Here is a 26,576-nt window from a genome sequence, read left to right as displayed (position 1 = left end):
GATGACCTGACTTAAGGGAAAGGTGACATCCTATGACTGTGCCACTTGAAAGTCACTGAGCTCTTCAGTAAGGCCATTCAACTGCCTATGTTTGTCTATAGAGATTTCATGGCTGTGTGCTCGATTTTATACATTTGTCAGCAACGGGTGTGTTTAAAATAGCCGAATCCACTCATTTGAATGGGTGTCCGTGTGTGTATGTATGTGTGTGTGTAATAGATATATATCTCACTGATTTCCCCAGAATGCTTAATGCACATGCTCGTCTGAGGGACGGATTACATCATTGGTAGAGATGACTTCCCTTATACTGCTTTCTCCTCCTCACCCGGTTTTACATTCAGCTTTCAATTCTACATAATGAACCACAGCTAAAATAATTAGCCCAACACAATCTGCCTAAATAGAATTACTTTCGCCTCCCGCCAAAGATCTCTAAGGCACAGCAAAACTAAAGTGGAGTTAGTGTGTTGATAATCTTTGAAGGCTACACTGTAGACTTTTCTTGGTCGTTACATTGTAATATTCATTTCTGCTTCCTTTGGAGTAATCTGGATACTAATTTGGACCAATTTGTCCTGTAGTAAAATGGGCATGCCTGAATTTGATGCAGTCTTCGGACGTAGGCTGCCTGATGACCTGCTAATGTTTCCTTGGCAGGTTTTGTCTGCCTTTTCAAGCCGGAGGAAATAGACTCGCCTCCCTCTCTTTTTTTTCTTGCCCCGTGTCCTGGTGTTGAAAGTGATTTGGTGTTTTAGCAATGACATAAACAAGTGTATGGACAGATGGTGTCTTTTTTAAACGACTAGGGTGTCATTAATTCTACACTTTTGAACTCGTTCAAAGTGTAGGCAATATTACAGCTCTTGTTCTGGGGGATGGTTTCGATTTGTTTCTTTCGACAAACGTCGTCCTTGACAGAAAATGTAGACAGGTCAAAGGTATGTAAAGAATGAAAATGTTTTTTATGAGAATGAAGTTGTATAATTTAGTAAATCTTGGTCGTGTACATTAACCACACAGTGAGGTCATTGCGTCATTTGAAATATTGTCAAGATAGTATAATGATGGTATTTTCTTTGACGGCTTATGATGTGCATTTAAAGACGGTGGTCGCTTACCCGTGGTCCGTTAATTCTCGATGTCATGTTTTTCCTCACCATGTGAACACTTAAAGAACATATCTTCTTATGATCGCTGTAGCCTAATGTAAACATGCGTTCCACCCTTTTATCAGTATATCAGTACACTGACTTCACGAGCTGATATGACGTTATTATAGGCTACTGCAGGTAATAATGTAGGCCTTTGTAGCCTAACAACCTACTTGATCTTAAATGCCCACAGCTCATGTGCCTTATCCAACGTATTAATGCGCATCTGCATGGTACAGTGTGACAGGTTGTCAATTGTCAACTCTGCAATTGAAGGCTATATCCTACGCAATAGGTGTGTTTCATTCAAAAATAATGGCTACCGTTTTTCAGTGGTATAAACCCTAGGCTATGCTATATTATTGTCAAGCGGTGGATAGAGGGTTAAGTTTTTCCCCCTTCTACTGGCGCTTATCCCTCATAATGGGATATGCCACTGAATCGCTCTGCCTGTCTCTTGTCTAAGCTAGAGCCGGTCAGCATGCTTATAGCAGGAGGCCGTGCAATATGGGCCGAGCAATTAATGAGCGGGGGACGATGTTACTCGGCAAGGGAACTGTGAAGCCTGCCACTGGTCAGTGTGGAGTCTTTATATTGAGGGAGACTGCGAAGAAGTGATTTGGACCATCCAGGCAAACCAGCAACACGACTATCGCAACGCATTGTATATTCACCGGGGTAGGATCTAGGGCACCGGGAAGCTTTATGCATTGGGTGTGTATCCATCTGTAGCTAACCATACCGGTTTCTCTCTCTCCCGCAGTTGGAGTTCGGTGAGAAATAGCGATGCTATCATTATAGGAAACTGATATCACGCAGACATCCGGAAACGCTTCCACGCGCCACGGTTTCCTAGCATGATGTCAATATGCTTTAACAATACAAAGGATTCATTCAAGGACCTCGATTGAGATGCCGTATATGCGCGTTGGTCATGGGTGCGTCGACGCGGTTAATTTGCTCTGCTCCATACGGTTTTGGACTGTGTTTATGGAATGATCCAATCTGGAATGATTAAATAGCCTGCATTGATACATATTCCGACAATATGGCTGACCAGAGTAACATCCAGTCTGCTGCTTCCAAAAGCATCCGGCCATTCAAGTCCAGCGAGGAATACCTGTATGCCATGAAAGAGGACTTGGCCGAGTGGTTTAACACGCTGTATGAACTGGATATAACGGCGGACACCTTTATGGAAGGGCTGGAGACTGGCTGTGCCCTCTGTCGGCATGCCAACAACGTGAATCGCGCAGCGCTGGACTTTCAACTGGAGTACCCAGAGGCTGCACAGTCATTGAGGATGCCAACCAAGGATGTGGTCTTTCAATCAAGAAACGTGGTTTCTGGCTCGTTTTTGGCTCGGGACAACGTGTCCAATTTCATCGGCTGGTGTCGTCAGGAACTGTGGATCAAGGATGTTCTCATGTTCGAGACCAACGACATAGTGGAGAAATGCAACGAGAAGAACTTTGTGCTGTGCCTGCTGGAGGTGGCGAGGCGTGGCGCCAAGTTCGGCATGCTGGCCCCGATGCTGATCCAGCTGGAGGAGGAGATCGAGGAGGAGATCCGGGACCAGGAGAACCTGGGGGAGCCCAGCCCAAGCCTGCTTCCAATAAGCAGGGCTTTCGTTCGGAAAGAGAGTGTGGTGGATGAACCCGAGCCTGCCCCCTATGCACATTGGCAACAGAAACAGAGGGTGCTGTGTGACATGAGAAACTTAGATGAGTTGGTAAGTAACACCTCTCAGGTGTATTGTTTCACTGATATACCTACAATTGAGTTTGGGAAAAGGAAAGGAAAAATGACTGCACAGAATGCCCTCCTATTACATTTCCATAACTGTTTAGCATGCCTAGCTGTTAAGAGCATTGGGCAAGTAACCAAAAGGTCGCTGGTTCAAATCCCTGAGCTGACTAGGGGAACAATCTGACGTGCACTTGAGCAAGACACTTAACCCAAATTGATCCTTTAAGTCACTCTTGATAAGTGTCTGCTAAATGACTCAAATTTCAAATGTAGGATGCAGACCGTTCTTAAATACACTGCTCAAAAAAACAAAGGGAACACTTAAACAACACAATGTAACTCCAAGTCAATCACACTTCTGTGAAATCAAACTGTCCACTTAGGAAGCAACACTGATTGACAATAAATTTCACATGCTGTTGTGCAAATGGAATAGACAACAGGTGGAAATTATAGGCAATTAGCAAGACACCCCCAATAAAGGAGTGGATCTACAAGTGGTGACCACAGACCACTTCTCAGTTCCTATGCTTCCTGGCTGATGCTTTGGTCACTTTTGAATGCTGGCGGTGCTTTCACTCTAGTGGTAGCATGAGACGGAGTCTACAACCCACACAAGTGGCTCAGGTAGTGCAGCTCGTCCAGGATGGCACATCAATGCGAGCTGTGGCAAGAAGGTTTGCTGTGTCTGTCAGCGTAGTCCAGAGGATGGAGGCGCTACCAGGAGACAGGCCAGTACATCAGGAGACGTGGAGGAGGCCGTAGGAGGGCAACAACCCAGCAGCAGGACCGCTACGTCTGCCTTTGTGCAAGGAGGAGGAGCAGGAGGAGTAATGCAAGAGCAAGGCAAAATGACCTCCAGCAGGCCACAAATGTGCATGTGTGTGCTCAAACGGTCAGACACAGACTCCATGAGGGTGGTATGAGGGCCCGACGTCCACAGGTGGGGGTTGTGCTTACAGCCCAACACCGTGCAGGACATTTGGCATTTACCAGAGAACACCAAGATTGGCAAATTCGCCACTGGCGCCCTGTGCTCTTCACAGATGAAAGCAGGTTCACACTGAGCACATGTGACAGACGTGACAGTCTGGAGACGCCGTGGAGAACGTTCTGCTGCCTGCAACATCCTCCAGCATGACCGGTTTGGCGGTGGGTCAGTCATGGTGTGGGGTGGCATTTCTTTGTGGGGCAGCACAGCCCTCCATGTGCTCGCCAGAGGTAGCCTGATTGCCATTAGGTACCGAGATGAGATCCTCAGAGCCCTTGTGAGAACATATGCTGGTGCGGTTGGCCCATAGTTCTTCCTAATGCAAGACAATGCTAGACCTCATGTGGCTGGAGTGTGTCAGCAGTTCCTGCAAGAGGAAGGCATTGATGCTATGGACTGGCCCGCCCGTTCCCCAGACCTGAATCCAATTGAGCACATCTGTGACATCATGTCTCGAGGTCTGGGAGGAGATCCCTCAGGAGACCATCCGCTACCTCATCAGGAGCATGCCCAGGTGTTGTAGGGAGGTCATGCAGGCACGTGGAGGCCACACACACTACTGAGCCTCATTTTGACTTGTTTTAAGGACATTACATCAAAGTTGGATCAGCCTGTAGTGTGGTTTTCCACTTTAATTTTGAGTGTGACTCCAAATCCAGACCTCCATTGGTTGATAAATTTGATTTCCATTGATCATTTTTGTGTGCTTTTGTTGTCAGCACATTCAACTATGTAAAGAAAAAAGTATTTAATAAGAATATTTCATTAATTCAGATCTAGGATGTGTTATTTTAGTGTTCCCTTTATTTTTTGAGTAGTGTACATTCTCCCATATTGAACAAAAATAACAATTTATCAAATTTCCTAAAACAACACATCCCCAGCCCTTGTCCAAGAGAAAAACACATTCAATGTTGTTTCATGGTGCAAAAGCAACCCATGGAACAGTTGAATGCAGTCCTGACCTATAGGAATGGTCTCCTAGAGTTAAAAACATTACTGTGCCAGAAGTGAGGTCCCTTTCGTAAAAACGAATCTCCCTGATATGTTGACTCCCTGCTCTCCTGTGTGTGTTTAGAGTGCATGCTGCCTTACTGTGTGTTTGCCTCCTAATCCACACATTCTCTCACACACAGGCTCTAAAAGGCTGTGTAGGTAGGTAGCTGGTGACATTTTAAGGATTCCTCTAGGGAAATGTCACTTCAGCCCTGCCCCTACGAGGTGGTTGGCAATCAGGGGAGCTACTGCTCCTTCTTATTTGTTCATGTGCTTCTTATTTGTTCATGTGGAACTGTGCAGCTGTATGGTAAGTATTATGGTAGCTGGACACATTCTTACATCAGTGTTATACACAATCTATTATCCCTTTATAACTTGATGCTTCCATTTGCATGCAGATGGGGTGTAGTGTGTTCCCCCTGGGCTGTCTTAAAGCAGTCTTATACACCTCAACATCCAGTCCCACTGTGTGTGTGAGCATGAGAGAGGCAATGTTAGAGACAGAGAAACTAGCAGGCAGACAGGGGTTAGCTGCTGGAACGCGTGCTTTGGTTACGAGTGGAGAGGAATTCATATTTTGGTGCAGATGAGCAGAGTGAGGACAATGCCATCCTTTCACACCACAGATAGGGGGGGGGGGTAGACAGAGAGAGGGAGAGCCAGTCAGCAGTCAATACTCATGCCCACTTGGCCCTCTAGTCCTTCTCACATGGCCAAGCACTAATTGCTTGATCACAACCATGAACACTTGCTTCTGAGGGCGTACAGAGAGAGGTACTATGCACCCAACCCCTGACCTAGTACTAGTGCCCACATACACTCACTACCATAACTGGATACGCTGATATTACTATTACAAACTTTAATCTTGGTTGACTGCTGATGTTCCTATGAGAATGTGTGAGGGCAAGGGGGTGAGACATGGTGTCTTACCTCATCACCCACCCACACCACTAAGGGATAGTGAGGGGACACAGCAAGTCAAGTGCATGTCCTTTTTCTAAGGGGCAGTATGACTCACTGTGCACGCTGAGTGAACTTCCTACGATTCAGTGACTCTGAAAGCCTCTCTCTGTCTACCTGAATAAAGTGCCTGGATGCTGGAGGAAAACTGCCTGCATCAGCAACATGAGGCTCTCACAGTAAGAAACCAGGAGGGCACAGAAATGGGAACACACCAAAGCAGCATTATTAGTTACAGTCCTGCATAGTACAAGAATATAGAATTACTATACTGCACTGTGTTCCTGTAAATGTGCTAAAGCATCCTGTTCCAGTTAATGCAGCTCTTTGAAATCCCTTTTGGTCTATAGATCTGCTCATACAGTATTTGATTTCTCTTTTGGAACTGACCTTGTCTGGATCATAGTGGCATTGAGGCAGGCCAGTCAATGCTGGCCCATATCTGGACTAAATGGACCAGCAGTAAATTAACTGAAATCCTACTTTTGTACAACTGGAGGGGTTTAGATCCAATAACAGTCAACAAAGCCAGCCACTGAATATCCACTAACCCGCAAGGCATTATGGGTCATCCACAACCTTAGTCACCGGTATTCTCTGCATTGCACTTGCCTCGGCCTTCCCATACTATTGTATTTCCAATATAGATGCTTCCCAGGAGATTGGTCTCTGTGTAATTACTGGAAACGTCATGAGAGCTAGATGGGGAAGGAGAGAAAGTAAGTTGAAGGGCTTAGTGATATTATCATTGGTCCACAGCTGTGTCACCAGCCGTGTTTCCAGTGTGCAGAGCAGTCCGTCATGCAGCCACGGCTGTTTTCTTGCATTGTGCTGGCCTTGTGGCGTGTCAGGAGGTTGGCCCACTCTCTCGCAAGTCTTTTATTTTGAATAAAGGGAATTTTCATTTAAAGCTCTAAGCCCCTGGGTTTGAATAGTGTCTTTTGGCAAATCAGTGATAATCAAAACTCTATTTTTGAACGTTTGTCACTAGTTACCACAGCCACAAAATCAAAAATGTCTATTGTAAAAATTCATTAAAACAAAAATGATAATTTTAGAAAAACAAGGTTAGGGTTAGGCATAAGGATATAGGTGTGGTTAGGTTTAAAATCAGATTAAGATATTGTAGAAATAGGTGGGTTTAGCCATAATTATCGCGGTGGTAACTAATGACAACCGATAGCCTCCTTCACACTAACTTTATTGGCAAAATGTCTGTCTTGATGACAATGATTCAAAGGGTTATCATATGAGCAATTATCAATCAATGACACTACACTCAATTTGCTCTATTAATTAACCACCAGACGGCTAAGGACAGAAGTTCACTAACCTGGTGATCAGCTTTGCTCTATGGGTTAACTGACTTAGGCCTAAACTGTTGAAGTGCCAGCAGGAGTCTGGCTCAAGGATAGTTTTCTTATCTCTCCTATGATGCCATTCTGTCAAATTGTGGATAACAGAATGTTCTTACTGTCATCCATTACATTAAACTATTTATCAATCCAAGCAATTTATCTTCTCAAATATATTACACTCTTGAATAACGCAACAATTCACCAGCATGTGCAGACAATTAAAGGGTTTATTGTCTTGTACGTACACATTAAATTAGCAGACAATTTTAAATGTTTTTATTCAACCAGGAAAAGCCCATTGAGACCTGGTCAAGAAGGCAGCAACAATCAATATATTACAGAATCAAAACATACAACCTGATCCAGCCTATAAAAAAAGCATTTACACTCCTCTGTTAGTCTCCCATCAATATTTTAAATTAATTCAGTGGCCCTAATATATCTAGATGAAGCATGGATTGTAGACTATTCCATGCTTCTTGTGCACAAGACGAGAAGGCAGTCTTGTCTAATACTGTACATTTCCTAGCAATCACCTAGCAGACCGGGTATGGTAACTGCTGGTGGTGAAGGAGACCAGACTAGAGAGGTAAAGAGGGAGTTTAACCAAAAGGGCTTTGTAGGTGAATCGAATCAAATTGTATTGGTCACATGCGCCGAATACAACAGGAAAATAAAATGAACTAATAATTCAACCGCAGCATTAAAATAATAAGTAAGTCTATATACAAGGGGGTACCGGTACAGTCAATGTGCGGGGGCACCGGTTAATTTAGGTAATATATAGTTAGTGACTATGCATAGATTATAAACAGAGTAGCAGCAGCGTAAAAGAGGGGAGTGGGTAGCCCTTTGATTAGCTGTTCAGAAGTCTTATGGCTGGGGGTAGAAGCTGTTTAGAAGCTTTTTGGACCTAAACTTAGCGCTCCAGTACCGCTTGCTGTGCAGTAGCAGAGAGAACAGTCCATGACTAGGGTGACTGGAGTCTGACAATTTTTAGGGCCTTCCTCTGACACTGCCTGGTATAGAGGTCCTGGATGGCAAGAAGCTTGGCCCCAGTGATGTTTTGGGCCATACGCACTACCCTCTGTAGTCGGAGGCCGAGCAGTTGCCATTACCAGGCAGTGATGCAGCCAGTTAGGATGCGCTCGATGGTGCAGCTGTTGAGGATCTTTTCAGTCTCCTGAGGGGGAAGAGGCATTCTTGTGCCTTCTACACAACTGTCTTAGTGTGTTTGGTCACATACAATGTAGCTTTCATGCGCATATAAAGTGAGGTACAATCTATCATTTGGTACAAGGTACAATGGTGGGTCAGTGACTTGACATTTGTAATAAAGTGCAAGGATGCATGATAAACAGAGTCCGGAGGAGGCTGCATGCATATACAACAAGTCACCATAATCAATTACAGAGAGAAAAGTGTCCTGAACAGCCAGCTTCTTTCTAGCCATAAGCGGGAAGCAAGCCTTATTACAAAAATAAAACCCCAATTTCAATTTAGGCTTCCTCACAAGATTATCCATATGAACTTTAAAGGACTTGTCATCCAACCATATATCTAGGTATTTGTAGGATGACACTTCAATGGATAAGCTCCTAGATGTGACAATGCTAACCTTCTCTGGCTGAGTGCTAGCTCTGGTAAAGGTCATGAATGTAGTTTTTTGTACATTCAATACAAGTTTGAGACCACAAAGGGAGGCCTATAGTGACTGAAAAGCGGTCTGGAGCTCTTCAACAGCCTGAACCAGAGAAGGTGCACATGAATATATGACTATCATCTGCATATAGATGCAGCTTTACTGGTTGCATCCTCATTTCCTCAAATCATTAATACACATTGAGAACAACACAGGAGCTAAAATGGAACCCTGGGGCACACCTCTATTAATATTAAGAAAGCTAGACTTGTGATTGTCAGTATAAACACATTGTGTTCTGTCAGAAAGATAGTTCCTAAACATATTTACTGCCCCTTCGCTGAGACCAATGTTACTGAATCTAGCTAGCAACAATTCATGGTCAACTGAATCAATTGCCTTTGATAAATCAACTAACAGAGCAGCACAATGTTGCTTTTCATCAAGTGCATTTATGTAATTTTCCACTGCCATAGCTGCAGTTGTGGTGCTGTGTCCCAATCTAAAGCCAGTATGTTATTTTCAGTTAAGATGTTTTCTAACTGTGAGTTCCCTATGGATTCATAAACTTTGGCCAGGATAGGGTTTGGACATGGGACGATAGTTATTAGCATCTGAGGGATCTCCAACCTTTAGCAGTGAGAGGACATAAGCTGATTTCCAAATACTGGGTATGGAATTGGTCAAGAGACTCAAGTTGAAAATGTGAACCACAGGTTCAGTAAGAATACCAGCTGCTATCTTTAGGAGGTAGGGATCCAAGTTGTCTGGACCTGCAGACTTTGTGTCTATTACCTTTAGTGCTTTATAGACCTCAGCACAATACACAGCTAACTCCTGCTAGTTAGCTAACAACATGCATACGTTAGAATATCAATAATGAACGTTTACCACTCCCATACGAATATAAAAGTACAGTAACGTTATCATGCAGTATCATTCATATTATAATATAGCTGGCTAGTCGACACCAGAGATGTTAGAGAAAGGAGATGCTAGGAATCACATTGGGCAATGAATGTTGAAACGTATAACCGCCCACCCAGCACTGTCGACCAGTCGCGTTGTCACGCGGTTGCTAAGCTAATCATCACGCAATCCCTTCTCAAACTCCGGGAATATGAGTTGATAAACCGGTCTATTTTCCTTTAAAGAACACAATGTCACGATTCCAAAGTTATACGATGTTACTGAGAAGTTAATTATCTCACAACTCTGAAAAGTTTTGTAATGTTGTACTTCTTAACAAAATTTATGCTGATGTTGGGTTTTTGAGCTAGCACCCAATTGATTTACATTCACTCGTTGAAGGAGCGCTCTCCTTGTCCAAGAATCACCCAGAACGCCACGCGCGGCCCATTGATGACGCATGGGAAACATAAACATTGGACGTAAAAAAAACCGAAAAGTATTTCTGGCTACATAGCTAGGTAACGTTAGCTAAACCAAATCATTTCTGCATCTTTCTCACATCAAATCAAGCTTTATTTTTACAGCACATTTCAGACATGGAATGCAACGCAATGTGCTTTACAGGAAAAAATATGAAAATAAAAGCTGAAATATTTACTACACAACAAACATAAGGTTTTAAAAAAGAATGACAACTGAATGACTAAAAAGCCCCCTAAGGAAATGCAAAGCTACAAATATGTTTGAAGATCTCTTTTTTTAAGAGAACGTTTCGGCCCCCCTCAGGTTCTCTGGTAGGCTATTCCAGAGGTTTGGGGCATAATAACTAAATGGCTGCCTCTCCATGCCTCTTGGTCCTTGGGAGTGTTAAAATATCAGTAGTGGCGCATTCTGTTTGTACACTTGTTTACATGGATATGCTTCTTAATTAAACCTATTTGAAACGAGCCGTTACACTTCCTTATTATCATGGCATTTAATTATCATTCAGGTTATTGCCTAATCAACATATGAAGAAAGGCCAAATTGGAGAGGATCTGTCGCATTTTTGTATTGACACAACATTAATGGGTCAAAATAAAAATGCACTATACAGTACCAGTCAAAAGTTGACACACCTACTAATTCCAAGGTTTTTCTTTATTTAGACTTTTTTTTTTACATTGTAGAATAATAGTGAAGACATCACAACTATGAAATAACACATGGAATCATGTAGTAACCAAAAAAGTGTTAAACAAATCAAAATATGTTTTATATTTGAAATTCTTCAAAGTAGCCACCCTTTGCCTTGCTGACAGCTTTGCATACCCTTGGCATTCTCTCAACCAGCTTCATGAGGTAGTCACCTGGAATGCATTTCAATTAACAGGTGTGCCTTGTGGAATTTCATTCCTTCTTAATGCGTTTGAGCCAGTCAGTTGTGTTGTGAAAATGTATGGGTAGAATACAGAAGATAGCCCTATTTGGTAAAAAAAACAAGTCCATATAATGGCAAGAACAGCTTAAATAAGCAAAGAGAAACGACAGTCCATCATTACTTTAAGACATGAAGGTCAGTCAATCCGGAAAATTGTAAGAACTTTGAAAGTTCCAAGTGCAGTCGCAAAAACCATCAAGTGTTGTGATGAAACTGGCTCTCATAGGGCTGCCACTGGAAAGGAAAGGCACTGCATCTCCTTGCAAGAGGTGTCACTACAGTCCCTGGTTCGAATCCAGTCTGTCACATCTGGCCGTGATTGGGAGTCCCATAGGGCGGTGCACAATTGGCCCAGCGTGGCCCGGGTTTGGCCAGAGGTAGGCCGTCATTGTAAATAAGAATTTGTTCTTAACTGACTTGCCTAGTTAAATAAAATAAATACAAATTAGTTACTAGCCTTAGAAATCGGCAATTAACTGCACCTCAGATTGCACCTCACAGAGTTCAAGTAAATGACACATCTCAACATCAACTGTTCAGAAGAAACTGCGTGAATCAGGCCTTCATGGTCGAATTTCTGCAAAGAAACCACTACTAAAGGACACCAAAATCAAATTTATTTATATAGCCTTCTTACATCAGCTGATATTTCAAAGTGCTGTACAGAAACCCAGCCTAAATCCCCAAACAGCAAGCAATGCAGGTGTAGAAGCACGATGGCTAGGAAAAACTCGCTAGAAAGGCAAAACCTAGGAAGAAACCTAGAGAGGAACCAGGCTATGAGTGGTGGCCATTCCTCTTCTGGCTGTGCCGGGTGGAGATTATAACAATAAGAAGAGACTTACTTGGGCAAAGAAACACGAGCAATGGACATTAGACCGGTGGGAATCTGTCCTTTGTCTGATGAGTCCAAATTTGCGATTTTTGGTTCCAACTGACGTGTCTTTGTGAGATGCAGAGAAGGTGAATGGATGATCTCTGTAAGTGTGGTTCCCACTGTGAAGCATGGAGGTGTGGGGGTGCTTTGATGGTGACACTATCTGTGATTTATTTAGAATTCAAGGCATGCTTAACCGGCATGGTTACCACAGCATTCTACAGTGATACGCCATCCCATCTGGTTTGCGCTTAGTGAGACTATCATTTGGTTTTTAACAAGACAATGACCTAAAACACACATCCAAGCCGTGTAATGGCTATTTGACCAAGAAGGAGAGTGATGGAGTGCTGCATCAGATGACCTGGCCTTCACAATCACCCAACCTCAACCCAATTGAGACTGTTTGGGATGAGTTGGACAAACAGAGTGAAGTAAAAGCAGCCAACAAGTGCTCAGCATATGTGGGAACTCCTTCAAGACTGTTGGAAAAGTATTCCATGTGACTACCTCATGAAGCTGGTTGAGAGACTGCAAAGCTGTCATCAAGGGAAAGAGTGGCTACTTTGAAGAATCTCAAATATAAATATATTTTGATTTGTTTGACACTTTTTTGTTACTACATGATTCCATATGTGTTATTTCATAATGTTGATGTCTTAACTATTATTCTACAATGTAGAAAATAGTAAAAAATAAAGAAAACCCCTCGAATGAGTAGGTGTGTCCAAACTTTTGACTGGTGCTGTATATACAAAAGTGCCTCTGGAAGCAACTTCAGCACAATAACTGTTTGTCGGGAGCTTCATGAAATTAGTTTCCTTTGCCAAGCAGCCATACACAAGCCTAAGACCACCATGCGTAATGCCAAGCGTCGGCTGCAGTGGTGTAAAGCTCGCCGCCATTGAACTCTTGAGCAGTGGAAAAGCATTCTCTAGAGTGATTATTCAGGCTTCACCATCTGGCAGTCCAACGGACTAATCAGGTTTTGGCGAATGCCAGGAGAATGCTACCTGCCCGAATGCATAGTGCCAACTGTCAAGTTTGGTGGACAATGAAGAATGGTCTGGGGCTGTTTTTCATGATCCGGGCTAGGCCCCTTAGTTCCAGTGAGGGGAGATCTTAACGCTACAGAATACAATGGCATTCTAGACAGTTTGGGGAAGGCCCTTTCCTGTTTCAGCGTCACTGATAAATAGGCTATGGACATGTTGCATGTATTTGTATTTTAATGATTGTCATTTTCGTCTTCATATTATAGCATAGATGGCCCCATCAGGAATAATGGGACCTATTTCATCCAAAAAGTTCAAATTTGGACTCATCTGTCCATAGAACATTCTTCTAAGAGTCTTGATGATAATCCAGGTTCTTCCAGGTGCTTTTTGGCAAACTTGAGTCAACGTTTTGGATGACATTAGTCCCATTATGTCTGGTGAAAACCAAACACTGCATTCCACAGTATGAACCTCATACCAACGGTCAAGCATGGTGGTGGTAATGTGATGGTTTGGGAATGTAAAGTATATTTCTGTCTTTGTTGTTTGTTAACTCAGGTTCCCTTTATCTAATATTAGATTTTGGTTGAAGATCTGATAACGTTCAGTATCAAAATATGCAAAAATAGAGAAAATCAGAAAGGGGCAAATCCTTTTCACGGCACTGTACACGGGGTACCAGTACTGAGTCAATGTGCAGGGGTACAAGGTAATTGAAGTAGATGCTGTATGTATGTACAGTGGGGAGAACAAGTATTTGATACACTGCCTATTTTGCAGGTTTTCCTACTTACAAAGCATGTAGAGGTCTGTAATTTTTTATCATAGGTACACTTCAACTGTGAGAGACGGAATCTAAAACAAAAATCCAGAAAATCACATTGTATGAATTTTAAGTAATTCATTTGCATTTTATTGCATGACGTAAGTATTTGATACATCAGAAAAGCAGAACTTAATATTTGGTACAGAAACCTTTGTTTGCAATTACAGAGGTCATATGTTTCCTGTAGTTCTTGACCAGGTTTGCACACACTGCAGCAGGGATTTTGGCCCACTCCTCCATACAGACCTTCTCCAGATCCTTCAGGTTTCGGGGCTGTCGCTGGGCAATACGGACATTCAGCTCCCTCCAAAGATTTTCTATTGGGTTCAGGTCTGGAGACTGGCTAGGCCACTCCAGGACTTCTTACGGAGCCACTCCTTAGTTGCCCTGGCTGTGTGTTTCGGGTTGTTGTCATGCTGGAAGACCCAGCCACGACCCATCTTCAATGCTCTTACTGAGGGAAGGAGGTTGTTGACCAAGATCTCGCGATACATGGCCCCATCCATCCTCCCCTCAATACGGTGCAGTCATCCTGTCCCCTTTGCAGAAAAGCATCCCCAAAGAATGATGTTTCCACCTCCATGCTTCTTGGGGTTGTCAGAAAGGGGACACGGCGAGTGGAGTTTAGACCAAAAAACTCTATTTTTGTCAAATCAGACCACATGACCTTCTCCCATTCCTCCAGATGGTAATTGGCAAACTTCAGATGGGCCTGGACATGCGCTGCAGGATTTTAATCCATGACGGTGGCCAGGTCCTGCCGTGTAGTTCTGGGCTCATCACTCACCTTCCTCATGATCATTGATGCCCCACGAGGTGAGATCTTGCATGGAGCCCCAGACTGAGGGTGATTGACCGTCATCTTGAACTTCTTTTTTTTAACCTTTATTTAACTAGGCAAGTCAGTTAAGAACAAATTCTTATTTTCAATGACGGCCTAGGAACCTTGGGTTAACTGCCTGTTCAGGAGCAGAACGACAGATTTGTTCCTTGTCAGCTCGGGGGTTTGAACTTGCAATCTTCCGGTTACGAGTCCAACGCTCTAACCACTAGGCTACCCTGCCGCCCCTTTTCAGCCTTCTCAGGTGGAAGAGGCGTTGATGTGTGTGTGTGTGTGGACCATGATAATTCCTTAGTGATGTAGACCTTGATAATTCCTTAGTGATGTGGACCTTGATAATTCCTTAGTGATGTGGACACCGAGGAACTTGAAGCTCTCGACCTGCCAAACAGACCACCATAGTCCCTGTGCCCAAGAACGCCAACGTATCCTGTCTAAATGGACTATCGCTCCACTACAGCCCTGTCGATATGGATGGAGGCGTGCTCGGCCCTCCGTTTCCTGTAGTCCTATCAGCTCCTTTGTCTTGCTGACATTGAGGGAGAGTTTGTTGTCCTGGCACCACACTGCCAGGTCTCTGACCTCAGTGTAGACTGTCTCATTGGTGATCAGGCCTAACACTATCGTCTGCAAACATAATGATTGTGTTGGAGTCATGCACATCCACGCAATCGTGGGTGGGAGTACAGGAGGGGACTAAGCAGGCACCCCTGAGGGGCCCCTGTGTTGAGAGTTAGCGTGTTGGATTTGTTGTTGGCTAGCCCATAGTACCTGAGGACGGCCCATCAATGAGTCCAGGATCCAGTTGTATATGGAGGTTTTTAATCCCAGGTCCTTAGTTTAGTGATTAGCTTGGAGGGCACTATGGCGTTGACCGCTGAGCAGTAGTCAATGAACAGGTTGAAAATGTCAGTGAAGACACTTGCCAGCTGGTCAGTGCATGTACGCAGTGCACGTCCTGTCCTGGTAATCCATCTGGCCCTGCGGCCTTGTGAATGTTAACCTGTTTAAAGGTGTTACTCACATCGGCTACGGAGAGCGTGATCACACAATCGTCTGGACCAGCTGGTGCTCTCATGCATGTTTCAGTGTTGCTAGCCTCGAAGTGGGTATTGGCGGTATTGGCGGCAGGGTAGCCTAGTGGTTAGAGCGTTGGACTAGTAACTGGAAGGTTGCAAGTTCAAACCCCTGAGCTGACAAGGTACAAATCTGTCGTTCTGCCCCTGAACAGGCAGTTAACCCACCGTTCCTAGGCCGTCATTGAAAATAAGAATTTGTTCTTAACTGACTTGCCTAGTTAAATAAAGAAAAAATAAAAACATTTTTTAGCTCGTCTGGTAGGCTTGCGTCACTGGACAGCTCAGTGCTGGGTTTTCCGTTGCAATCCATGATAGTTTGCAAGCCCTGCCACATCCGACGAGTGTCAGAGCCAGTGTAGTAGGATTTGATCTTGGTCCTGTATTGATGCTTTGCCTGTTTGATGGTTTGTCGGAGGGTATAGCAGGATTTCTCATAAGCATCCGGATTAGTTTCCCGCTCCTTGAAAGCTGCAGCTCTATCCTCAGTGCTCAGTGCGGATGTTGTCTGTATTCCATGGCTTACATTTACATTTACATTTAAGTCATTTAGCAGACGCTCTTATCCAGAGCGACTTACAAATTGGTGCATTCACCTTATGACATCCAGTGGAGCAGCCACTTTACAATAGTGCATCTAAATATTTTAAGGGGGGGGGGGGTGAGAAGGATTACTTTATCCTATCCTAGGTATTCCTTAAAGAGGTGGGGTTTCAGGTGTCTCCGGAAGGTGGTGATTGACTCCGACGAGCTTCTGGTTGGGATATGTATATATGGTCAATGTCGTCAATGCACTTATTAATGAAGCTGGTGACTGATGTGGTAAACTCCTCAATGCCATGGGCTGAATCCCGGAACATGTTCCAGTCTGTTCTAGCGAAATAGTCCTGTAGCTTAGCGACCGCTTAATCGGACCACTTCCATATTGAGTGATTCACTGGTACTTCCTGTTTGAGTTTATGCTTATAAGCAAAAATCCAGAAGAGTTATTTGCCAAGTCGAGGGTGAGGGAGAGCTTTGTATTGATCTCTGTGTATAGAGTAAAGGTGATCTAGAGTTTTCACCTCTTGTTGCACAGGTGACATGCTGGTAGAAATGAGGTTAAACTGACTTCAGTTTTCCTGCATTAAGTCACTGGCAACTGAGCGCTGCCTCTGGGTGAGCATTTTCTTGTTTGCTTATGGACCTATACAGCACGTTGAGTGCGGTTTTACTGCCAATATCAGTTTCTGGTGGTAAACAGACAGCTATGAAAAATATAGATGAACGCTCTTGGTAAATTAGTATAGAATCATGAGGTATTCTAACTCAGGCGAGCAGAACCTCAAGATTTGCTTAATATTAGCGATCACGCACCAACTGTTGTTAACAAAGAGACACACACCCCCTCCCCTGAGCTTCCCTGACGCTGCGGTTTTGTCCTGCCTGCCGAATATATAGTAAAAACGGAGTTATATTTAAGCAACGACTGAGAAACAGGATGTTACATTTTTTCAGATCACATTGATTGGATAGTCTCGAACAGAGCTCATCCAGTTAATTCTCCAGTGATTGCACATTCGCCAATTGAAAGGATGGTAGAGGCTATTTATCCACTTTAATACATGCATTAACAGAAATTAATGTAACCAAATGGAAGGTATTCAAGGTAAATAGCCTGTTATTCAAAAGGTAGGCTACCACATGGGCATTCATAAAATTGCATTGTGGGCTGACAGTATAGCCTAGGCTATTCATTCTACTTTGCAGGGATAGGAGGATGGCATTTTTTTGCTGTCTTGCCTAGGGTGGCATATCGACCAGGACAGGGCCTGATCAGTGTTGATTAGTCTATAAATTAAGAAAAGATTCTGTATCAAGTTATACCATGCCAGGTTGGAGAGGATTGGGGCATTGTCCATTTGACACAACATTAGCCTCAGAGCCATAACAACCTTGTCGACTGCTGTTGAATAATTAATGAATAGTCCAAACTTTTTTAAATACCTATTTATTTATTTACTAGCAAGCAATGAAAATGTACATTTGTATAAATGAAAGTTCACCTCTTGAAACTAGGGGGCACTATTTTTATTTTTGGAAAAATAACGTTCCCAAAGTAAACCGCCTATTTCTCAGGACCAGATGCTAGAATATGCATATAATTGACAGCTTAGGATAGAAAACACTCTAAAGTTTCCAAAACTGTCAAAATATTGTCTGTGAGTATAACAGAACTGATATTGCAGGCGAAAGCCTAAGAAAAATCCAATCAGGAAGTGACTCATGTTTTGAAACCGTTGTGTTCCTATGCACCCCTATTGGCCAATGAAAGGGATATCAACCAGATTCCCTTTTATACGTATTCCCTAAGGTGTCTACAGCATTTTGACGTAGTTTCATGCCTTTATGTTGAAGAATGAGCGTAAACGATTACATTGCGTAAGTGGCCAGCTGAGGGCTCTGAGTGATTCTTGTGTAAAAGACAGAGGTAGTCATTTTTCCTCTCGCTCCTACTGAAAAGCCAATTGTCCCGGTTGATATATTATCAAATAGATATTTGAAAAACACCTTGAGGATTGATTATAAAAAACGTTTGCCATATTTCTGTCGATATTATGGATATAATTTTTTTTCACCGTTGTCGTGACCGCTATTTCCGGTGGATTTCTCAACGTAAGGTGACCAACAAATGGAGGTATTTTGGGTATAAAAATAATCTTTATGGAACAAAAGGAACATTTGCTGTCTAACTGGGAGTCTCGTGAGTGAAAACAACCGAAGCTCATCAAAGGTAAACAAATCATTTGATTGCTTTTCTGATTTTCGTGACCAAGCTTCCTGCTGCTAGCTGGACATAATGCTATGCTAGGCTATTGATAAACTTACACAAACGCTTGTCTTGCTTAGGCTGTTGTCACGGTCTTCCTCCTCTTCATCTGAAGAGGAGAGGCGAGGAGGATCGGAGGACCAAAATGCGGCGTGGTATGTGTTCATGATGAATATTTAATTAAAGAAAGTACTGAACACTGAATACAAAAACAATAAACAAATAACGACCGTGAAGCTATCATAAGGACTGTGCTGACAGAAGCAACTAACATAGACAATCACCCACAAACAAACAGTGAAACCCAGGTTACCTAAGTATGATTCTCAATCAGAGACAACTAATGACACCTGCCTCTGATTGAGAACCATACTAGGCCGAAACATAGAAATCCCCAAATCATAGAAAAACAAACATAGACTGCCCACCCCAACTCACGCCCTGACCATACTAAATAATGACAAAAACAACAGAAATAAAGGTCAGAACGTGACAGCTGTAAAGCATAATTTCAAAATCTGAGATGACAGGGTGATTAACAAAAGGCTAAACTATGTTTCACTATATTTCACTTGTGATTTCATGAATATGAATATTTTCTAGTAATACTTTTTGACCGTTGCGCTTTGCTAATTAGTGTAGTTGATGACAATTCTCCCGGATCCGGGATGGGTAGTTCACTCATTCATTTTTTGCTAAAGTGCCATAGCCTATAGTGCTCTACACCCCATGTACATCTAGCAGATTAGCTGCTCCTGCATCAAAGAACACTTAAAAAATGTATTTGACCTTTATTTAACAAGGCAAGTCAGTTAAGAACAAATTCTTATTTTCAATGATGGCCTAGGAACAGTGGGTTAACTGCCTTGTTCAGGGGCAGAACGGCAGATTTGTACCTTGTCAGCTCGGAGATTCGATCTTGCAACCTTTCAGTCCAATGCTCTAACCACTAGGCTACGCGGCCGCCACTTTGAAGAAGAGATGTAGAACGTTTAACCTCAACAGACAGTTTAAGTTAGCTTAAAAATGTCTTATAATCATTTAGTAAACACTCCCACTAATAGGTACATTTAATCTACATGAAAAGAAAGTTAATTAAATAAAAATCCTAAAATGAATGTAGGCCTATTTTAAATGGTTTTGACAGTTATTTTCTTTTCAGAACTGTCAGTGACACAGTTATTAAATTACTGTCACAGGCCTACCTGCAGTGTGTTGTTCTCTCAGCTGTGGGCTTGGAAAGCACTCAGGCCCTGGAGTTAGTGGCCTACATAGAACTCTAATACAGGCTCATATACAATAACACATACATAACATACTTGGCCACTGATGCACTTACACAGCCATTAAAACTGTCCCTGCTTAAATCAAATTAGCATAATAAAAAAATGACTGTCAAAATCTGAATATAAAAATATGTTTTTTGCATGGGCTGCATCTCAATCCACCACATGCGCTGATGTCAGCCTTCCGCATCTGCGGTGGAAGGTGGCAGAGCTACATTGATGTTTTTCAGACCAGGAGACATCCTGAAAATTGGTCTTCTCATGAAAACGTTGGTAGCTTCCCAACGGTTTAGCTTACAAACTAATATGACCCCCTCTATGGAAACATCACCAACATGATGGTGTTTTGCTCTTCGACCCCCATAAGCGTCACGAGACTGAAGTCGGTACAGCCGATCTGCCAACTTCTGTCTGCAGCGTCCAAACAGTTTGGGGTACACACTAATATGAGCCACCATCGATAGTAGGCTACATGTCGTTTTTGGACAACCACAAGACTCATCTGAAGGTAGCCCGGTACCAGTAAAGAAAAATATGAGAGTATATATGGAAGTACTTTCGTGCCCTTACACCTTAGGGGTGCACATTCACTTACTACATTCAGGTTTTACACACACATACCGAAACATACATTTTGCTGGCCAGCATGCACCCTCAAGGACAATAATGGCAGACGCTGGGAGCTCTGCCTGCGTTCTAAAAGGATGCCCTTTTGATTCTTTCTCCATCTCCCTCTCTCTCTCTCTCTCTCTCTCGTTGTTTCCGCAAAACTGTTTGTGTCTACTCCTCACCCTCAGGCTTAACTACTCGGCCTCTGGTTTATTTCATAAACGCACAACTACCCCCCACAGCCCCCTTCCCCCAACTTCTTCCCTTGGAGATGATAAGGCAACAAAGAAAGTATGATTTGTTGGTGGCAGGAGAGAGGAGAAGGGAAGAGACTGCCAGTGATGCCAACGCTGTAATCTATGGCGGTCATCTCACACTGAGATGGTCTGATGGGCCCTGGTGGTCTGGGAGTAGACACAGGAAGAGGAGCAGGCACTGGGGGGGAGGGGGCTGCTGTATGACCACTTATGGTACAGTTCATGCATTCAGAAAACAAGGAGAAACACAACAACAGATAGTATGCCTGGAGTGTCTTTACTGTACACTCTGCTACACCTGACTAATGAATTTTACACACAGGGAAAGATAGAGGGAGGGTGAGAAAGAGAGGAAAAGTAGGTCATCATGGCTTGCAGTGTGTCAGGCTCATGGGCTTTGCTGGGAGAGCATGTCTCTGTTTCTGTTTGCAGCGTCACACACACACACTTCTTGGGATAGTATTCTACATGAGATCAGTGTGCAGACTGACTGGGCCCGAAGTGTTTTATCATTTTATGGTGATTTATTAGTTCAGCTGACTCTAATACAGAACAGACCTCTGTCTCTTCTGCTCTCCATCATGTGACAGGACACAGACCAAAGGGCTGACTTTACAGATTGGTGTTGGTTATATGTCAATATTGTAGTGTCTAGCTACATTTACAGTTGAAACTGTGTACTTGTGCATGTGCTTAACATTCATCTGTGTTTTTGTTTGGTTGAGTAGTCTTGTTTTGATGCACCTCCCCCAGCTGAGCCTTGCCTGGAGTCTCAGGTGTAGACTGGCAGAATCACGAATCACTGTCTATTGCCAGTCACTCGTATAACATTGGCTGACAACAGACAACAGTCTAGTCTGATGATAAAATAGTAAAGCACTGTTCCATAGTAAGCTAAGGACTGAGATTAGAGTGGTCTGGCTCCTCAATGGTGATCAGAACAACTAACCAGTTCAAGCATCCCTCCTTTATTTGATTTTGAACTGGAAATGACTCCAACCCTGTTTCTGAAATTGTTAGTTTCTCCTAAATTCAGATACACATTCCTATTTCTGCACAAGGAATAAACAAGGAATAAACATTTTTCTGTTTGAATTGTAAAGAGTCCAGTTACATACAGTAATACCAGGTCTGTCACTGTGTCCTCTGCATGGCAATGTGATGTGTTAAGATGGAGGCAGTGCAGTGTTGTTATCACGGGTGGTTTCAACCCCTCCCCCAGACACTTGTTTTTTATTTTGTCACACAGCGCTAAGCAGAAGGGCTGGCATGTCGTTTTTTTTCGAGAAACCTATCTTGAAATTCTAGGTAGGCCGTCCCCTTTAAGCAACATTACTAATACAATTCACCTTACTAAAATACAGAGCTGTTTATTGTTGTGACTGATCACTTTTATAAAGGTTGCAGCATCAACCAAGAACCAATTATAATTGTACACTTCATTTCTAAGTAACAGCGTTGCCATTCTTTCCATAGTCCCAAACTAAATGTTCTTGGTTTTAGTTGACATTTTTAGTCCCTGTTCTCACCATCCTCAGCTGGTCTAGTCTGTTGGTGTAGCATACAGTAGGGAATAGTGTTCTTACAAGTACCCACATCAAATCTAACTTTATTTGTCACATGCACCGAGTACAACAAGTGTAGACTTTACCGTGAAATGCTTACTTAAAAGCCCTTAACCAACAGTGCAGCTCAAGAAGAAGAAAATATTTACCAAGTAGACTAAAATAAAAAGTAACACCATTAGAATAACAATATCGAGGCTATATACAGGGGGTACCGGTACCGAGTCAGTGTGCGGGGGTACAGGTTAGTTGAGGTAATCTGCACATGTAGGTGGGGGCGAAGTGAGTATGCATAGATAACAAACAAACAGCGAGTAGCAGCAGTTTACAAAAGGGAGGGGGGGATCAATGTCAATTGTCCAGTGGTGATTTTATGAATTGTTCAGCAGTCTTATGGCTTGAGGGTAGAAGCTGTTGAGGAGCCTTTTGGTGTACATGATCACTCCAACAATGCTGCTTTCCTCAGGGTATTGGTTCAACAGCACACTTTCGTCACCGCAAACACAAACATTTGGTTATTCCTTTCTATTTAGATGAACACATTTTTTCTTAACCTGTCCAGCATAAATTAGGCTCAATTGGAGAAAAATGGCTGGCTGAGAAGGCCAATTAAATGTACCTTGATTGCACCCACAACTGTTTGTCTTTTGAGAAAAGGGGATTGCATAAGAAGATATGGTTTCTGTGTCCAGTGTTTTTAGTCCAGAGTTACGTGAGAGGCTAAAAGAGTAATCCTCCCTGAAATTCCAAATATGCTCCTCCCTGCCAAGAACCCCCTGTGGCCTAGATTCAACTCGAAGAAGATTCCATTACTCATCTGATTGTATGGTTTGGGTTGGGACGCGTCCAGTCATTTCTAGAGACCCCCAGCAGGAAGCAGATTAACTCAATGTCCCTCCTGTTCTTCTTTTTTATGTCATTTATTAGAGAGCTGCTCATTATGGTAGATAATCTATTCACTCTCTCCCATTTCCACAAGGATTTTATCTTTCTGGGCCAGAAATCAAACCCTGAAAATGGCTGAAACGTAAAATCCCTTGGTGTAAGGTGTTACATCACTCAGTTGGATTGTTGTTGAGGCTGGGACACAGTCATCACGGTCATCCCTTTATTGAACATAAAAACAAGCAAAAGCAGATTAGCACGTCTGTGGTCAATCACAATGTACCAAACTACTGCAAAGCTTTGTGGCTAAAGGAACAATCAATTATTCTTATTTCAAAACTCAGCTAGACAGTCGTTAACTGTCAAATTTCCTTTCACATGCCAATAACTGCTACATTCCAAACTGTTGAAAATATTACCTGAAGAGTGAACTTTGACATACACAAATCACTCTCCCAATTACATATGTCTATGGTGTGTCTCCGGGGGTTGGACGAGCCTCACCCCTCACCTTATCTCCTCCATGGCCTACCTTGTGCTTTCCTCCCTCCCTATGTAGGACAGGAAGGAAGGCAATAAAGAGTCGATTACCTCAATCTCTGTTGGAGGTGGAGTATCAGAAACCACAGATATGGTGTGTGGACTCAATTATCAAAGGAGGGACATATATCCTGCAAAAACTCCCTGTTCGAAGGCAAACCAGGGAACACTAATTCATTTCACAACACTTTCTCTAGTTGTTCATGACTGAACAAAGCAGATGGTGTTTACGTAACATTCCTCCAGATGCATGAACATTCTCCAGCTTGAGATGATTACAGAATTCCTTCAAAGTATAGGGGTGTTCTGTGGGGCTGTCTGATTCTTGCTGCAGATGTAGGGCATTGGGTTTCTCCCTTTCTCTCTCTCTCTTTTTTTCTCTCTCTTTTTCTCTCTCTCTTTCCATAATTCATCTCCATAATTCATCCACTAGCTCTCACACATCACTCCAGTTCCATTTCCACATGCTTCCTGTGTGACCTTGTGGCCCCTAGCACGGTTCAATATCTTACACGTATGTGTGTGCACAGTGTGTGTGTTTTAGGGAATCTTTGAGCTTGTTGTGTTGTACAAGGTTGGTTTTTGATTTTGCTAAAACACATCTGTTACAGAAATGTATATTAAATTATGTTAACTAATATTTAACCAAAAAAGCTCAATGGTGTCATTGATTGGGTTAACAAGTACAGTGAGGAATGTCTTAGACCATGTGTCTTTGAATGATCTTTTTGTAACAAGGTTGTTATGTTCTCTGTATATTTACAACTCTCAACTCACTAACCTCTTCTCCTTCTCTGGAGGCAAACAAGCCCAAAGGGGTTATGGGAGGTGTTGTCTGGGGCAGCAAGGAGAGACAGTTGAAAGGCTGTACTAAGGCTGTACAAAATAAAGAAAAAAGAAAACAAACTGTGTGTCTGTAACCAGGTTGATATTTTTATTAACTCACTGGATGGGGGGTTTCCAAAGAGGGCTTGTCTACCTAGTGAAAAACAACTTTGAGAAAGAAAGAGACTTGGGAAGAGACTGAGGACGAATGAGATGAAGAGGGACTGATAGACTGGCAAATGGAGAAGGAGAGTGGGAGAATGAAAACAGGAAAGAGACGACAGTAGAGAGAGCGGGAAGACTGTGGGAGACTAATGATAATGATTTAGCATGTATTCCTTTGGAGGCAGGTGAGATGTGTAGACTTAGCACTGATTCCACCATCACTTTAATTAGTATGGGGAATAAAGATAGCTTTTTTAGGAAGAAAAAAAATCTCCCTAATCTCCTGAATAAACCATAATCTGGAAAATGAGCCATTCACCACTTTCAGCACTGAGCACAACCCCACCGATGGCCAGTTATAACCTGCAACCAATGTTCCCTCTAATGTTTTTTGGCACAGAGCAAATTTCAGGTCTGCTGAACGCAAATTTGAACATTGTGAAAATTCTGTGTAACTTCCAGCATGCGTTTACTGTCAACAGTTCCAGTTTTAACAGTGGCCAAGCAGGCTGCTGTGGCTATTGGATCATAATGTAGGCTGCGGTGGCTATTGGATCATCATGTAGGCTGCTGTGACTATTGGATCATCATGTAGGCTGCTGTGGCTATTTGATCATAATGTAGGCTGCTGTGGCTATTTGATCATAATGTAGGCTGCTGTGGCTATTTGATCATAATGTAGGCTGCTGTGGCTATTGGATCATCATGTAGGCTGCTGTGGCTATTGGATCATCATGTAGGCTGCTGTGGCTATTTGATCATAATGTAGGCTGCTGTGGCTATTGGATCATAATGTAGGCTGCTGTGGCTATTGGATCATAATGTAGGCTGCTGTGGCTATTGGATCATAATGTAGGCTGCTGTGGCTATTTGATCATAATGTAGGCTGCTGTGGCTATTTGATCATAATGCAGGCTGCTGTGGCTATTTGATCATAATGTAGGCTGCTGTGGCTATTTGATCATAATGTAGGCTGCTGTGGCTATTGGATCATAATGTAGGCTGCTGTGGCTATTGGATCATAATGTAGGCTGCTGTGGCTATTTGATCATAATGTAGGCTGCTGTGGCTATTTGATCATAATGTAGGCTGCTGTGGCTATTGGATCATAATGTAGGCTGCTGTGGCTATTGGATCATAATGTAGGCTGCTGTGGCTATTTGATCATAATGTAGGCTGCTGTGGCTATTTGATCATAATGTAGGCTGCTGTGGCTATTGGATCATAATGTAGGCTGCTGTGGCTATTGGATCATAATGTAGGCTGCTGTGGCTATTGGATCATAATGTAGGCTGCTGTGGCTATTGGATCATAATGTAGGCTGCTGTGGCTATTGGATCATAATGTAGGCTGCTGTGGCTATTGGATCATAATGTAGGCTGCTGTGGCTATTGGATCATAATGTAGGCTGCTGTGGCTATTTGATCATAATGTAGGCTGCTGTGGCTATTTGATCATAATGCAGGCTGCTGTGGCTATTTGATCATAATGTAGGCTGCTGTGGCTATTTGATCATAATGTAGGCTGCTGTGGCTATTGGATCATAATGTAGGCTGTTGTGGCTATTGGATCATAATGTAGGCTGCTGTGGCTATTTGATCATAATGTAGGCTGCTGTGGCTATTTGATCATAATGTAGGCTGCTGTGGCTATTGGATCATAATGTAGGCTGCTGTGGCTATTGGATCATAATGTAGGCTGCTGTGGCTATTTGATCATAATGTAGGCTGCTGTGGCTATTTGATCATAATGTAGGCTGCTGTGGCTATTGGATCATAATGTAGGCTGCTGTGGCTATTGGATCATAATGTAGGCTGCTGTGGCTATTT

General features: G+C 42.9%; 1 protein-coding gene across 1 annotated transcript in view; it reads left to right on the top strand.

Annotated features, from left to right (window-relative positions):
• Positions 1-393: 393 nt before the first annotated feature.
• Positions 394-26,576, top strand: part of LOC115140104 (GAS2-like protein 1) — a 55,133-nt gene continuing 28,950 nt past the window's right edge. The window contains 2 exon segments of the mRNA XM_029678210.2: positions 394-941; positions 1,918-2,886. Coding sequence (XP_029534070.2) covers positions 2,203-2,886 — 684 coding nt within the window. The 5' untranslated portion in view covers positions 394-941; positions 1,918-2,202.

This window comes from Oncorhynchus nerka, linkage group LG13 (assembly GCF_034236695.1).
Source record: "Oncorhynchus nerka isolate Pitt River linkage group LG13, Oner_Uvic_2.0, whole genome shotgun sequence".
In the NCBI taxonomy this organism is placed as follows: Eukaryota; Metazoa; Chordata; class Actinopteri; order Salmoniformes; family Salmonidae; genus Oncorhynchus; species Oncorhynchus nerka.
Note: the sequence above shows the minus strand (reverse complement) of the source record. Positions and strands in the feature narration are given on the sequence as shown.